Genomic DNA, 17,333 nt, shown 5'->3' with positions numbered 1-17,333 from the left:
TAAAAATCCGGATGGGGGCCAGGCTAGAAGAGCATGACTGGAGGGCTACTACAAGGGAGACAGAATCCGCAAGGGAGGGAAACCTGACTGATTACAAGTCTCTTCCCTCTCAGACTGTTCAAACTCATTGGGCCATTTCCTCAGCAGGTGGTGAGTTAATGGAGCTACACTGATTTACAGCACTTGAGGATCTGGGCCTTTGAATTTGTTTTTAACACCAATTTAAATTCAATGACATTTTAGATAAAGGAGGCCTTGAACTTGCATTTGTATCAATAAAATAAATGCACACCCCTCCAATGAGGCACTCTTAATACTAACCATGAAAGCTCCCAGTAAAACCAAGACATAACGGAGAGTAAAAAAAATAGGGATGCTCCCACAGCAGTTGCCATGCAAGCGTAAAGAATTCTAGCACATGTGGACAATCATGAAATTAGTGGCAGGTTACCAGAGGCTGCATTTCAGCATCCCACTCCAATAGTATAGCTTAGTGATTAGTTTACTCATGACTAATGGAGTAGCATAGTAGGCGTATAGCAGAGATAACCAGGTCAGAATTCAACAAGGTAGGAAGCTAGTCCCATTGACTGAAGCATTCATGGCTCCTACCAAATGCTAGCTAGTGAAAAAACTCCATCTGCTGACTCAGACCAAACTGAAAATACAGGAAGTAGGCAGTTCACAATTAGATCATTCGCACCACATAGTATCCACAAAGCTGTCTCTTGATTTATAATTAAAGCTATGTTTTAGTCACGGGAATTTTTAGTAAAAGTCATGGACAGGTCACAGGCAGTAAACAAAAATTCCCGGCCCACTTGTACTATATACCCCTAACTAAAACTTGGGCCGAGGGTGTTCTGGGGGTGCCACAGGGTGGCCCGGGACCCCCGCTGGTGCTGGCAAGAAGGGGGGGGGGAAGGCATGGCGCACGGCCTGGGACTCCTGCTGGTGCTTGTGGGGGTTGGTGGGGCTGGCAGGCTCCTACCAGGCGCTGCGTGTTCCTACAGCTCCTAGTGGGAGGGAAGGCCAGAGGGGCTCCCCGTGCTGCCCCCACCATGAGCTACAGGGACATGCCAGCCACTTGAGCCCCCACACCCCACAGTAAGCGCCACCCTGCACCCCAACCCCCTGCCCACACCCAAACTGCCTCAGCAGTGGCTGGTGCTGCAGGCCCAAGGGCTGCCTGATCTGGCAGCCCCGGAGCCAGCTGCACCAGAAGTCTTGGAGATCACAGAAAGTCACGGAATCTGTGACCTCTGTGACAGACACGCAGCCTTATTTATAATTCCTCCATTAGAGACATGCAGGCACAAACTCATTCTCTTTTTTGGAGGCTCTTGGGCTCAAAGGACAGACTAAGCAAAGTCTTGAAAGCTTTTGGAGGATGCTTATTGTGATTCTCCCTCCCTGAAATGCCAAGGTACTCAGCATGTCAAAACCACATCCATGAGGAATTATTTTCAACAAAGTAGCTGCTGTAAATTCCTGACAATTCCTAATCAAAGTTTTTTGCATGCAAGTGAATACAAACTAAATGCTAGATCATGGAGCAGGATATTAATAAAACATCTCCTACTTCATACCAGAGTGCTATGTATAGTTCTTCTGAAAAACAGACTTCATGCCTCACTAACCTTGTGTTTATCCAATCACAAGATGATTTGGCTCTTTTAAGCTTTCACAGGATTGTTTCTATTGATCTATACTATGATGGCAAATGGATCTCTCTGTTAAATCCTGTTTTTACAGGAGTTACTGTAGTAATTGTCTGACATTATAAGGACCACCCAATGCTTTTATCATGTCGTTTTGAAAAAGAAAAACATCGAATCTTAAACCCCATTAAAATTAGATTCTAAAGCTGTGCTAGAAAATCACCAAGACCAGACTTTTCTTTATAAAATAAACAATGCCATATCTAAACCTGAGTGGCTCAGCACTGTGGTTCCAGTCCCAACGTGCTCCCACCATTGTGAGGTATGTCTATGCTGGGGAAAGTTCTAAAACCAATTCACCTAAGCCAAAATTGAAATTGGTTAGAACCACAGTGCAGACTGTTGCAGGCAGTTTATTTATAGCACAGTAATGCCTATAATGCCTAGCAGCTCCAGTCATGGATTCCTATTTCACTAGGTGTTGTACAAATAGAAGAAGGTGGCCTGGGCCATTTTGATTAAACTGGCACAAGTAAAAAGTCAGGCTGTCTTCAACTGGGTCTATGCTGCAGTTCTAACAAGTTTTAAAGTCAACTATTTGAACTGAATTTAAAATAGATTAGAAATTTTCCTCAGCATAGATATGTCCTATATATGGCTTCAGCCTATTGCCACTAGAGCATTGCTCAAATGCATTAGCCTCACTAATTACAGCAGTTGCTTTTAATTGTAAGAATATCTTTAACCTGTTTTTTTTTAAACGGACTACAGTTTAATTAATGGGTTGCCCAAAGTGGCAAGATAAGTCATAGGCATGCTATAGAGCAGTGGTTCTCAAAGCCGGTCCGCCGCTTGTTCAGGGAAAGCCCCTGGCAGGCCGGACCGGTTTGTTTACCTGCCGCGTCCGCAGGCTCGGCTGATCGCGGCTCCCACTGGCTGCGGTTCGCCGCTCCAGGCCAATGGGGGATGCGGGAAGCAGTGCAGGCCAAGGGACATGCTGGCCGTTCCTCCTGCAGCTCCCATTGGCCTGGAGCAGCGAACCGCAGCCAGTGGGAGCCGCGATCAGCCGAGCCTGCGGACGCGGCCGGTAAACAAACCAGTCCGGCCCGCCAGGGGCTTTCCCTGAACAAGCGGCGGACCAGCTTAGAGAACCACTGCTATAGAGTGCATTGGAGCACCTTATGCGTCAGGAGGGCCCCAGCATTATGTGCAGTTTATGTTTTTTGAAATGTGAATACCACTTTTTCTGAGCAGCTAATGGTTTCAGTTTAAAAACCACAGATACAAGGAGTTTAAACAGAAAGCTTTTAAATATGCAGTTGGTCTCCACTCTGGGATACGCAAGAGCCCTTGATACAGGCTTCCCCCTCAGTAGTGGTAGATACTTATGTGGCTGGTGGCAGATGGTAAACCCTGCTTGAAAACCCACTAAGGAGGAAAACGCAAAGGATAATTTAATGTTGAAGCTGAAAATAACTGCAAACTACTGCAAACAAACCTTTGCAATGGAGCTCAGGACACAAGAAGAAGTTTTCATTATCTGTCACAGCTACTCTCCCCCCACATACTCCTCTCTGTAAAACAATGTCACCCATCCAGTCCAGTTCAGCAGTGGGAAGCAGCTCAGTGACCAGTGTACAACTATAGTGAGAGACCCTGAAGGAAACAGGAAACAGAACACTCAAACTGCAGCACTCGCACTGTGTTTGGTGCAGCTTCCAACTCATTTCCACTCTCAAACTGCCCTCACTTTGGGTTTCTTTATTTGGTTTGAAATACAGGAGGCATAAACCTTAAGCCCCCGTTCATCTTGGCCGCATCTACCCCCACCCTAGCACATGTGCAAGAGTAGGCAATCAGTAATCCAGAAAGTTACTGGACATCAAGCCACTACCTGTCAACTGGAGCTACCAAAAGGATGCAAAATTGGCAATGTCAATGGCATAGCACCACCTCCCTCACCCTTCTCTGACCATGACTAGTGAGTTGCTTCATTTATTTGCTACAACAGAGAAGTCATGATCACTGTAGAAGTGCAGCTGTTACCCCATCCATGATTCTCTGGTTCCAGGCTCCCAGCAATATATATAAAAGGGAAAAAGATTTGTGTTGAATAACAGGGGAGAAGGGAACCAAATAAATGTACTAGGTATCCCCCTCCTAGAGCTATGCTCTCTTCCCAAGAGCATGCTGCTGTATCACCCTGGTTAGGGTGGTGCTGGATTGCTCCTCTGTGCACTCAGAGAGCGGACTTTTCACACAGGCAGCACAAGGCTTTCCATCTAGTTGGAGACAGATATGAGCCCTTGGTTGTCTTGTGGAAGTGTTCTTGGAGCCGTCACATGAAGCGAGATGAGAGGAACAACTAGCATCTTCACAGAAAGGCAAGACAGACCACACGTCAGCCACATGTCACTCTTGTCCAAGCCTATTGACTACTTCTTTTTTTTTAAAAGGGTCTGGGGTTGCCTCTTCACTCCAGGGCAGCTAGTTCTTTCATGAGCTCTTCTTTCTCTCGCTGCAGTTCCTGCACCCGCTGTTTGTTCTGCTCCAGTCTGTCCTCCAGCCACTGTAGGAGGGGACCACTGATAGCAGACATTTGGCTGCAGAGATTCTTGGTGAACACTGGAAAATACACAAAACATGTCAGCGCAGGAGGAAGAATCTCTCACCCGGCTGCAGAATTGCAAAACTTAAGCAGAAAGGTTTCACAACAGTACTTCATGAGACATCACTGATCCTCACAGACAAGGGTTAAACAACAGCTACCAGTCCAAGGGGGAGGTGGGGAGAATACTTATAAAAACTATTTAACCCTGAGTTTTCGATGCCCTTTGGGGACATACAATAAAAAATGACATACAAACAGGCCTAGTGTAGACTGATTATTTTTCATAGTTAAGGTTGAGTTTGTCACGGAGGTCATGGAAGCCACATATTCTGTGACTTCTGTAGTGGCCACCGGCCCTCCCACCCCCCCCAACAGCAGCAGGAGTTTTGGTGTGGAGCTCAGGGGTGGGATGCAGGAGGGGGTGAGGGCTCCCGGTGGCGCTTACTTTAGGGGTGCTCCCTGGAAGTGGCGACACCCCTTGGCTCCTAGAGGGGAAGGGGCTCTGCCTGTAGGAACCACCCCCGCAGCTCCCATTGGCCGTGGTTCCCGGCCAGTAGGAGCTGTGGAGCAGCGCTTGGGGAGGAGGCAGCATGCAGAGCTGCCTGGCCACACCTCTGCCAAAGCTGAGGGATGTCGCTGCTTCTGGGGAGGCACGGAGCTGGGTATGGAGCCTGCCAGCCCCGTCAACCACCCTCCCAGCACCAGCAGGATCCTGCCCCCGCAGCATCCGCAGGGCCCCTCCCAGGCTGCCGCCTCCCTCCCCGACACATGCGGCTCCCCCGCCCAGGAACCCCTTCCCCCCCAGGCCAACCCCCTCCCCAAGATTTAGTCAGGAGTATATAGTACAAATCATGGACAGGTCACAGGCCATGAATTTTTGTTTACTGCCTGTGACCTGTCCATGACTTTTACTACAAATACCTGTGACTAAAACATAGCCTTATTCAGTCAATAGGGGAAAGAGAATCCTATATAATGAAGACATATTTTACACTGAAAGTTAGACATGGCATTGGCCATTCTTCTGGTAGACCACCACTCCATCCTATGGAGATCAGAGTTAAATGCTATGGAACTAATGCGACTTACTTCCATTCAGTGATGTATGACCACACAGAAGCCTACGTTGGTGTAACTCACATGCAGAAGCATCAGGTTCCGCAGGAGAATGGATTGGCCCCCTTTACCTTGATTTCAATTCCGGACCAATACAGCTCTAAGATTACTCCTGAGGGAATTCTGCACCAAAAAAATTAAAATTCTGCACCCAGTATTTGAAAATTCTGCAAGATTTGTCAATAAATAAATGTGGAGGCTCCCCACTGCCATCCTGGAGCACAGACCACTGGCTACACGGAGGTGGGAGATCTCCTTGCAGCCCCTTTCTCTTCCCCCCACCAAGGGGTATGGACTCAGTGGTGAGGCTGCACCCAACCCTGACATAGCGCAAAGTCCGGGCCTGACCCAGAAACATCCTGAGGTCCTGCCCCTCCACACCAGGTGTGGGTAGGCAGGCTCAGTCATGAAGGGGCTTAGTGTGGGGTGATCAGGTTCTGTGTGGGGTAATCTGGGTGCAGGCAACTCAGTGGGGGGACCGGATGTGGGGAGGATCTGGATGCAAACGGGTCAATGGGAGCCTCCGTGTACAAGAGCAATGGGACTCTGCAGGGAAGTGCAGGTGGTTGGGGCTCAGTGGAAGGTTGGGGGGGTAGAGGACGGGGCCTGGGGCTTGGCAGTGATTTACATCTCCACCAGCTGCTCCGGGCCCCCGAAACAATGTACCTGCCCTGTTGGAGAGGGGCTCGTGACCGCTCTTGCTGCTTCCCTTTGCTTCGCCTTTTTATGTTCCCTGTCAAAAAGTAATTTTTCTGGGGGGAAGCAAATATATCTGCAGGGAGCATGAATTCCCCCAGGAGTAATCTTTAAGATGCATCCATACTACAATACCCTGTGCTGTTGTAACACCAAATCAAATTCTATCATGGTTTAAAACCAAATGGATAAACTGAAGGAGGCCACCCAGTTCCTTCCATTTGTGATTTAGCCCACCTTAGAAGTCAGTTGCCCCCACCCTTCCAAACACCAGAAATGTTAATGAATAATTTGATTCACTGCTGAACTTCCCTAGCCCCCAATATAAGAATGGACAAGTTTGAATGTCAGCCAAGCTGTGGAGCAAGACATGAACTACTTGGCAAGATCAAAACATAGTGCTAAACTTGGGTGAAGTAATCTGTTCACAGGCTGGCTCAATGCCGAACATCTTCAAGTGGACACATGATTACAATCCATGGTGATACACATTGTCGTCTACTGACCTCTATAGACAGACCCAAAATGACCATTTTTCAAGACCACAAGATGACTCATAATTCATCTCTCAGTCCAGCATCCTTATTCCCAGAAGAGGAACCCTTACCTGAGCCATTGTGAATCTTGGTTACAGAGTCTAGATGGGTGAGGCTAAGAGAAAGAACAAAACATAATTGGTGACAAGACAGCAATGAACTGAGTATTAGGGGTGAACCTGAATTACTGAAGACAGCCACCTACAAGAGTCTAAAACCACAGGCACTTTGGGACTACTCACCCTTCTTTAATGGGAATTCCACTGCATTGGTTACGCCACATCAAACCATGTATTACAATGAGTATCATGCATTCTCCATGCTGAACTCCACAGACAGAGGCTTATGTCAGGAGGGTGGTAATCCTACTAGCATTTGGTCTTATTTCTCACATACCTTCCCTTCTGATCAGCCATTTTCACTCCTATCACACTTTGATAACCATGATCATGAGAGGATCATGCAGTTGCCTTAGTATCAGCATCACTGTCATACTATGCAGGCTCCTTACCCTTTTCTATGCCAGTAGAAAAGCTGCTAGCTGTAGCCTCTCTATCTCTGGGAGTGGGGCCTGAGATACATTTCACTGAGCAAGGAGTTGCAGTCTTATCAGGCTTACAGATGAAAGCTTTGGAAGAACTTTTTGAAACTAGTGCCCCTGCAGAGGCACCTCAGGGAGCAGGAGTCATTAGCCAGACATACAAACGCATATGGTAAAGAGCAGGACTTTAGGACTGAGAGCTAGCTTCAAGGTCCCTCATGATACTAGGTACAGCTAACCCTTTATTTCTTTCTACACTTGTGCTCTGCTCAGGACAAAGGACTATGAGGGGCAAGTATATTAACCTTAAAAGCTACTGTCATCAACTAGACCCCCTGGTGCTGTGGGAGGCAAGTGACCCTGACTCCCCCTACCTGTGAATTCTCCTGTATGCATCTTGCTCCTCCTGGCACAAGATCTTGGGCAGCTCCACCGCCGATTCCAGGCACACTTTGCCAATGGTGTCATGGGGAACAACATGAATAGGAATTTCAATCCTCTCATACCTGCACAGTGATCATGTACAAGTTACTGCCCCTACCCTTGTGGTCTGCTGCTTTAGCCAGTCAGATATTCCATACAGCAGTAATGGCTTGCCCAACAGTGACATCACCATAACTTTGCTGCTGGGCAGGCTTGCTCATGCCGACTGACAGACGAGAAGCAGTTTGCAATAGTACTCATTCCCCACTTTAAGAATGGGGGATAAAAAAAAAGAGAAGCTAGGAAGTCAGCACTGGCGACAGCCTCTGATAGGTGTATGAACACTAAGGCTCCTATGGCTTAGATTCCCCTTTAGAAATTTGTCCACTTTCAAGCAGGAAATGAGACCTCCTTTAGGCATCCATAATTACTGGGATTAACACAACATTTAGTTCTACATTCAGATGATCAAACAGTAATAGTACTACTTATTTAAGTTAACCAAGGAAAGCTGACAATTAAAAGGAGACAGAAGAGACTGATCATTTCTCTCCTGAGAGACGAATGTTAAGAACGTTTTCAGACAGTGCTTACTCTGAGCTCTTCTGAGCCTGAATTGACTGGAAACAGGTGTAGAGTATCCGGCCTGTCTAAAAGAATCAGCAGAGGTAAACATCAGACTATGGGCAATGAGAGCTCACCTAAAATCCAAACTTTCAAATAATACTTTCCCTGATAGTTCAAATGTACCACTTTTGGGTGAGGGAGAAGGAGAGAAAAATTCTTAATAAGCAAATACTGAGACACTCACTACAGCAATGGTTCTCAAACTTTTGTACTGGTGACCCCTTTCACATAGCAAGCCGCTGAGTGTGACCCCTCCTTATAAATTAAAAACACTTTTGTATATATTTAACACCATTATAAATGCTGGAGGCAAAGCGGGGTTTAGGGTGGAGGCTGACAGCTCACGACCCCCCTTGTAATAACCTCATGACTTTCTGAGGAGTCCCGACCCCCGGTTTGAGAATCCCTGCACTACAGACTATATTAACTATCATATGAAAACTCTTAAATCAGAACCATCTGATTAAACCAAAAAAAAACCTGGAAAACCTGGTTAAAGGCAACATTTCATTCCCAGTTCATCCCAACAGTTAGCCTCTCACAGGGGACAATGATGTTTGACAAAATACTCTGAACTAATTAGACACAACAGGCCTGAAAAACAGGACCAAAAAAGTCTATACTGACTGGAATGTGTTATTGTGATGCAGTAAGTTACCTTTTTTTGATGCACACACAAGCACACCATAACCATTCTGTCTGGTCCCAGAGCTCAAACACCAGCAGATCTATGAAAATCTACAGGCTGCAGAATTCTACTGGGGAAATTTTCAAATGCAACAACCCTGAAAACACAAACCTATTAACCTATCATTTCCCATCAAGTTTTCTTGCTACATTTGCCAATTATAAATTGGAGCTAAACACAAGTTTGCTTCCTCCAGAGCATCTTCTCTAACCACATTCAACTGTAGCATTGAATATATTTATGACCAAACTAGCCTGGCGATTAATTCACATCTGTGCTGCATTTACATTGATTACATTCCAGCAGGCCCCTGACCCAGCTCCAGAGCGAACTCTTATTTCAGATACCATTCAGAGTTAAACATAAGACTTCAGCTCTGCATCAAAGCTGAAGCTTCAAACTGGCATATGAAGGGTTTCTCTCCATGCAAGTTGCCTACCTTTGTGTTCTTGTCCTCAATGAAACAGGAGAAGATGAGCCCCACAAAGCCCTGGTCCATCATCTGATACATGGCTTGAGTGCGAACATCTGCAGGTGTGAATGAAAACAAAATAAACAGGCTGCTGCTAAGCAGTGAAGGACTGTGCCAGTCACCTGAAGCACCAGGCAAAGATTTGCCACCTTTCCAGATACTGCTTTTTATTTTCATTCTAGTCAAATGGATTTTTGGGGGTTTTTTTTGGTTTAAAAGAATACCTCTCCAGGTCCAAAAAACAGCCACCTTTAAAGAAAAGGAGGACTTGTGGCACCTTAGAGACTAACCAATTTATTTGAGCATAAGCTTTCATGAGCTACAGCTCACTTCACCGGATGCATTCGGTGGAAAATACAGTGGGGAGATTTATATACACAGAGAACATGAAACAATGGGTGTTACCATACACACTGTAATGAGAGTGATCAGGTAAGATGAGCTATTACCAGCAGGACACCGGGGGTGGGGGGGACGGGGGACAGGGGACACCTTTTGTAGTGATAATCAAGGTGGGCCATTTCCAGAAATTGACAAGAAGGTCTGAGGAACAGCGTGGGGGGGCGGGGAGGGAAATTTGGGAAGCAGATAGAATACCCCTGGTCGGGGTTCCAGGGGTGTGTCTGTGCAGATTTGTTCTTGTGCTTTTTCAGGGAGTTTCTTGAGCAAAATCTGTAGTTTCTTTTCGTAACCCTCAGTGGGATCAAAGGATAAAGGCTTGTAGAAAGTGGTGTTGGAGAGCTGCCTAGCAGCCTCTTGTTCATATTCCGACCTATTCATGATGATGACAGCACCTCCTTTGTCAGCCTTTTTGATTATGATGTCAGAGTTGTTTCTGAAGCTGTGGATGGCATTGTGTTCTGCACTGCATCACTGAGTTCTCCAACACATCATCAAGGATCTACAACCTATCCTGAAGGACGACCCATCACTCTCACAGATCTTAGGAGACAGGCCAGTCCTTGCTTACAGACAGCCCCCCAACCTAAAGCAAATACTCACCAGCAACCACACACCACACAACAGAACCACTAACCCAGGAACCTATCCTTGCAACAAAGCCCGTTGCCAACAGTGTCCACATATCTATTCAGGGAACACCATCATAGGGCCTAATCCATCAGCCACACTATCAGAGGCTCGTTCACCTGCACATCTACCAATGTGATATATGCCATCATGTGCCAGCAATGCCCCTCTGCCATGTACATTGGCCAAACTGAACAGTCTCTACGTAAAAGAATAAATGGACACAAATCAGATGTCAAGAATTATAACATTCAAAAACCAGTCGGAAAACACTTCAACTTCTTTGGTCACTCGATTACAGACCTACAAGTGGCAATTCTTCAACAAAAAAAACTTCAAAAGCAGACTCCAACGAGAGACTGCTGAATTGGAATTAATTTGCAAAGTGGATACAATTAAAAAAAGAAAAGGAGTACTGGTGGCACCTTAGAGACTAACAAATTTATTTAAGTATAAGCTTTTGTAAGCTACAGCTCACTTTATCAGATGCATCCGATGAAGTGAGCTGTAGTTCATAAAAGCTTATGCTCAAATAAATTTGTTAGTCTCTAAGGTGCCACAAGCACTCCTTTTCTTTTTGCGAATACAGACTAACACGGCTGCTACTCTGCAACCTGGATACAATTAACTTAGGCTTGAATAAAGACTGGGAGTGGATGGGTCATTACACAAATTAAAATTATTTCCCCAATTTTATTTCCCACACCCCGCTGTTCCTCACACATTCTTGTCAACTGCTGGAAATGGCCCACCTTGATTATCACTACAAAAGGTCACCCGCTCTCCTGTTGGTAATAGCTCACCTTACCTGAGCACTCTCGTTACAGTGTGTATGGTAACACCCATTGTTTCATGTTCTCTGTGTATATAAATCTCCCAACTGTATTTTCCACTGAATGCATCCGATGAAGTGAGCTGTAGCTCACGAAAGCTTATGCTCAAATAAATTTATTAGTCTCTAAGGTGCCACAAGTCCTCCTTTTCTTTTTGTGGATACAGACTAACACAGCTGTTACTCTAAAATCAACTTTAAAGGAATATTTAAAAGTTTCCAGTAACAATCTAACACAAAACAAGGCTAAAATCCTTTAAAATGCAACATGAAATAATGAAGTAAAAAGTCCTGGGGGAATTCTGCACCAAAAAATTAAAAACGCTGCAACATTAAAAATTAAAAGTTCTGCACAATTCTGCATATTTTGTCAAAATAACAATATAATCACACCAGTTTCAATTATTTTGGGTCATTTATTTCAAAATACCTGTCAGCAAGTATGTCTATAACAATACAGACAACAAAAAACATTCAGGAAATGGTTTTTGACAAATAGATTCCTTACTAGGCATATTAATACAGAATTCTGAGTAATAATTCATTTAAACTACAATACAGAACCATATTCCCGCACCCCTCAGAATCATAGAATATCAGAGTTGGAAGGGACCTCAGGAGGTCATCTAGTCCAACCCCCTGCTCAAAGCAGGACCAATCCCCAACTAAATCATCCCAGTCAGGGCTTTGTCAAGCCTGATCTTAAAAACTTCAAAAGGAAGGAGATTCCACCACCTCCCTAGGTAACCCATTCCAGTGCTTCACCACTCTCCTAGTGAAAAAGTTTTTCCTAATATCCAACCTAAACCTCCCCCACTGCAACTTGAGACGATTACTCCTCATTCTGTCATCTGCTACCACTGAGAACAGTCTAGATCCATCCTCTTTGGAACCCCCTTTCAGGTAGTTGAAAGCAGCTATCAAATCCCCCTTCATTCTTCTCTTCTGCAGACTAAACAATCCCAGTTCCCTCAGCCTCTCCTCATAAGTCGTGTTCCAGTCCCCTAATCAGACACTTTCCAATTTTTTCACATCTTTCTTGTAGTGTGGGGCCCAAAACTGGACACAGTACTCCAGATGAGGCCTCACCAATGTCGAATAGAGCGGAACAATCACGTCCCTCGATCTGCTGGCAATGCTCCTACTTATACAGAAGCAATGCAAAGGCCTGTGGGAGTCAGGGGTAATGGAGGAGCTGAGGGAGAGGGAAGTAAATTGCTGGGAAGGAGCCTGGGTGTGAACTTGGAGGGTTGTTGGGTATGGGTGGCGAAAGTATGAAACATGGGTTTTTTGCGGGGGCGGGGAGGGATTGTTAGGGAGCTTACCCCATGCAGACTCTGGCTGACCACTAGCCTCTCCCATTGAGTCAGGCACATCTGCCCCTGTTCCCATGGGTTCCTGCACCCCTATGTATCCTTGCACCCTGTCCACGAGTCCCTCCACCCCCACTCAGACACCCACTCCCCCACATCCTCATGTGGCCCTGCACCCCCGCCCTCTTCCCCATGTCTCTGTGCCCCCTCCCAACAACTCCCCTGTCCCTATGTGTCTGTGCCTCCACTCAGCCACTCCCTGTCCCTATGTGTCCCTGCACCACCCCCATCCCCATGTGTCTCTGTGCCCCCACTAAGCCATCCCTGTCCCTATGTGTCCCTGCACCACCCCCATCCCCATGTATCTCTGTGCCCCCACTAAGCCATCCCTGTCCCTATGTGGCTCTTCACCCCCTCCCCCATCACCATGTGGCTCTGCATCCCCTCTCCCCTTGTGCCTCCACTCCCATTCAGCCTCTGCCCCAGTCTGTCCTTCCCAACTAGCCCTTATGAGCCCCAGTCTCACCCCTCCAGCACCCCATGATGTTTGTCTCCCCCTGTTTCCTGACCTGGCCCGACAGGTGCTGCGAAGAAGGCAGCACCTTTCTCTTTCCAAGATGGACAGGAGCTGCTGCTGTGTTCTATCACCACAGAGCCCTCTGGTGGGCAAAAGACGGAACTGCAGCAACATTTTTGTGCAGAAAAAAGCTTCTGCCAAAAATTAAAAATATGTGTGGCTGATTAATTATGCACACGCGCAGCAGCACAGTATTCCCCCAGGAGTATAACATGTATACAGACAGATCAAAGCTGTGACCAGACACCCAAGGAGATTTCAACAACTCTTTTGAAGAAGTATTGTTCTATTGTTGTTATAGCATACACATCTATGTACGTAGAACCTTAGAGTTAGGAACACCAGAGTTACAAACTGACCAGTCAACTACACCCCTCATTTGGAACGGGAAGTAAGCAATCAGGCAGCAGCGAGACTCTCCCCTCCCCACGCAAATAAAAAAGCAAATACAGTACAGTATTATGTTAAACGTAAACTACTAAAAAAAAGGGAAAGCAGCATATTTCTTCTGCATAGTACTGTTTCAAAGCTGTATTAAGTCAATGTTCAATTGTAAACTTTTGAAAGAACCATAAACATTTGTTCAGAGTCATGAACATTTCAGAGTTACGAACAACCTTCATTCCCGAGGCGTTCATAACTCTGATGTTCTACTGTACAACTAGAAAAAATAAAGACATCCAAAGAGCTTTGAGTATCTCCTTCGGTTCCTCATGTTTCTGATTGCAGATCTGATCTTCCTGTCTTGAAGAACACCTATAAACAGACTTTGCCTACCTTAGGAATCCAGAGGACTTCCCATTTTAGATAATTTGAAGGTAGGGAAAATGTGGGATTAAAAACTTCAACAGTATCACTTTAACAAAAAAAAGTGGACAAAGTGGTATTGTTCACAATGAAACATATATCCATATGAAGCTCTGGGCTGAGACACTCCTTACCCACATGAGACGGCCAGACAGTTATGTGTGGATGAGAATGATACCAGCCCACAACCCTCATGGAACGTCCTGTAATCTCAGCCAATCTGTGTGTCAGTCAAGGTACTTTCAAAACAGTGAGAGAGCAGAAGAGACTATATGTCCCTTGTGCAAGTTAAATAATAACACGGGGCAGAATCCAAACATGGTCCTCAAGGGATTATTTGATTTTAGTATATTAAAGGGAAGAATGACAGGTGATGGTGTGTGCTGGAACAGTCTTCCTCCTAGTCACCAATGGACAACCTCATCCTCACAGATGTAACACTTCCTTGAACAGAAGCAATGTGCATTTGTACATAGAAATAAATGACAACAAATGCTAGTAAGCTACCCAAAGAATTGGACTCTTGCCATTACAAAGATTACACGTAAAAAGGGCTTTTCTACTGGGGGAGTTTTCAAATATATCAAACCTGAAAACACAAGCCTAATAGGCTTTTCCATGAAGTTTTCTTGCTGCATTTGCCAATTCTAAAAGTGAAAGGTGAACTTTCTTCAAAATACAAAGGCAATCTTAAACTAAAACTTCAGGGATTAATTAGAATGCTTTGGGTGTTAGTCTAAACATTAAGAACACCCCCTCAATAGATACTGGGCTGGATGGATCTTTGGTCTGACCCAGTATCCTGTCTGCCGATAGTGGCCAATGCCAGGTGCCCCAGAGGGAGTGAACCAAACAGGTAAAGACCAAGTGATCTCTCTCCTGCCATCCATCTCCACCCTCTGACAAACAGAGGCTAGGGACACCATTCCTTACCCATCCTGGCTAACAGCCATTAATGGACTTAACCTCCATGAATTTATCTAGTTCTCCTCTCTATTTGGCACTGGTGAGGCCTCATCTGGAGCATTGTGTCCAGTTTTGGGCCCCCCACTACAGAAAGGATGTGGACAAATTGGAGAGAGTCCAGCGGAGGGCAACAAAAATTATTAGGGTGCTGGGACACATGATTTATGAGGAGAGGCTGAGGGATCTGGGCTTATTTAGTCTGCAGAAGAGAAGAGTGAGGGGGCATTTGATAGCAGCCTTCAACTACCTGAAGGGGGGTTTTAAAGAGGATGGAGCTAGGCTGTTCTCAGTGGTGGCAGATGACAGAACAAGTTGCAGTGGTGAGGTCTAGGTTGGCTATTAGGAAAAACTATTTCATTAGGAAGGTGGTGAAGCACTGAAAAGGGTTACCTAGGGAGGTGGTGGAATTTCCATCCTTAAAGGTTTTTAAGGCCCTGCTTGACAAAGCCCTGGCTGGGATGATTTAGTTGGGATTGGTCCTGCTTTGAGCAGGAGGTTGGACCAGATGACCTCCTGAGGTCTCTTCCAACCCTTATCTCCTATGATTCTATGATCTTCTCTACCCATATTAAAAACAGTAGCATTGAATATATTTGTGACAAAACCAAGTGATCAAGAACAACGGGTAATTACAATATGGTTCCATCACATCGTTCAAAAAGTGTTGAAAGAGACTGCAGCAGTGGAGAGCTGTAGGACAGCCTCTCAGGCAGAGTGTATGTGAAAAGGTGGTAGGCATCTTTATATTAACTACAGTAAATCAAGGGTGGTACTAAAACCAAACAGGTTTGAGGTCTAGAAACCTTGTTGACAAGCTTCCTACTGAACATGACCCTTTCTGGCTACAGTCTCTGTAAAAGGATATCTCTGCTTCAGTAGAAGCAGCTGAAAGCTGCTCCGGAGAAATCTCGACTCGATCCTTCCTCTTATCTGAACGTCGCAGGATGATCACAGAATGAATATGAACAATTCTGCTGGTGTCAACCTAATAATAAATGAGGGAGGAAGCATCACTCATCTCTCTCAGTGAATCAACTTCTCAAAGAAGGTGCTGCAATCATGTCTTTATTAAAAAAGCATGCTTTCAATCTTAGATCTCTTAAAACATACGGATAGGTTTTTCAATGGGTTACTTATTCTAGGTTTTCACTTCTGAAACCATGAATTTAAAATTCTTGAAGCTATGAGTTTAGGGTATCTGTCACACCAGTCTCACAGCTGAATTGGCACAAGTGGCTAACTACTGAAAAGATAGCCAAGACAAGAGTAGCCAGATGTAGGCTCCGGAGCAAGAGTGAGGCACATATTACCAGAGCTGTGCAAGAAATGCTTACGCAGAACATATCTATGCTATGCCAGCTTTGGTCATTGCTATTATTTCTTCAATTCCCTGAGGATCAGGTTCACCCATGAAGACAGAATTTAGCAAGTTTACTTTTGTGTAAAGATGTAACTTAATTACATGCTTTTTTGCATATTTCACTTTTAGGGTCAATCAGGGCATGAAAAGCCTATCCAATACCCACTTGCTCAAAAACTAAACCTACTTATCAAGTCAAAACACACAGGTGCCCCACACCATGCTCTTTTCTGCAGGCCAGACACTCACCTGCTGCTTTGACTTGGAACATACAGAAATGGTCTCTTATTGGCTACACTCTGCACATCCCCCATCCCCCAATTAATGCTGGTGCTCTCAAGCAAACACTAATCAATGCTGCACCCAGAAAATACACACCTTATCAGATGGGTCATCCCCCCCAACAAGTCCGTGTTGGCCCCCAACCAATAAATTACAGCCCACCCCCTCAAAAGATAAAGAGCCAATGTTTACCTGAGGTATATATCCCCACTCCCCTTCTCCCTAAATCTCAGAGTCCTACGCTAGGGCAGCATGATCTCCTTACACATACACAGATCCTTTTCTTGGGGTGGCACGGTACTACTAACAAGCACCCCATTCACACACAGAGCTTTCTACTGGAGAGGGGGGTGTGGTTGGGCCACCACCCGAGCAGGGCGCATTAGTTCTAATGGCAGTGGCTGCCCTTCTCCCGAGCAAAGGCAGAGACACTGGAACTGTCCCCGCGGGTGGGGGACGCACCCAGCCCCTAATCTATACTGGAGGGAAGGCTGGCATCCCCGGGGTGGGGGATACGCCCAGCCCCTCGCCTATGAGGAGCAGAGGCGGCCAGGCACCCGGGGGGAGGGGTACCCCTGCATACCCAGCGCCCCGGCTCTGGGAGCCCGCCTGCCCGCGGCCCAGCCGGTACCTCCCCGATGCACAGCCCCATGACCTCCTCCTTCTCGGTGCTCAGCGCGTGGTTGAGGCAGACCAGGAAGGCGTCCGCCTCCAGGTGCACAGCCTGCACCGCCATCTTGGGAGCGCCACTCCCCACCCACCCACGCCGGAAGCGCGGGTCACGCCGCACGCAAGG

General features: G+C 46.1%; 1 protein-coding gene across 3 annotated transcripts; it reads right to left on the bottom strand.

Moving 5' to 3' along the window:
- Nucleotides 1-3,097: 3,097 nt before the first annotated feature.
- On the bottom strand, nt 3,098-17,300 carry BRCC3 (BRCA1/BRCA2-containing complex subunit 3). 3 transcript variants are annotated; one of them, XM_073360573.1, is made up of 8 exons: nt 17,121-17,300; nt 15,761-15,880; nt 14,064-14,151; nt 9,339-9,427; nt 8,179-8,234; nt 7,536-7,667; nt 6,692-6,735; nt 3,098-4,286 (listed from the first exon to the last, which is right to left on the bottom strand). In XM_073360573.1, the coding sequence occupies exons 1-8, from the start codon at nt 17,271-17,273 to the stop codon at nt 4,135-4,137; spliced, it is 834 nt and encodes a 277-aa protein (XP_073216674.1). In that variant the 5' UTR covers nt 17,274-17,300; the 3' UTR covers nt 3,098-4,134. The 3 variants fall into 3 exon arrangements, with proteins under 3 accessions (XP_073216674.1, XP_073216675.1, XP_073216676.1); XM_073360574.1 differs by having other exon boundaries at nt 17,169-17,300; XM_073360575.1 differs by lacking the exons at nt 7,536-7,667; nt 8,179-8,234.
- Between the last annotated feature and the right edge of the window lie 33 nt (nt 17,301-17,333).

This window comes from Lepidochelys kempii, chromosome 9 (genome assembly GCF_965140285.1).
Source record: "Lepidochelys kempii isolate rLepKem1 chromosome 9, rLepKem1.hap1, whole genome shotgun sequence".
Taxonomy (NCBI): domain Eukaryota; kingdom Metazoa; phylum Chordata; order Testudines; family Cheloniidae; genus Lepidochelys; species Lepidochelys kempii.
The sequence above is the reverse complement of the archived record's forward strand: the minus strand, read 5'-3'. Positions and strand labels throughout refer to the sequence as shown.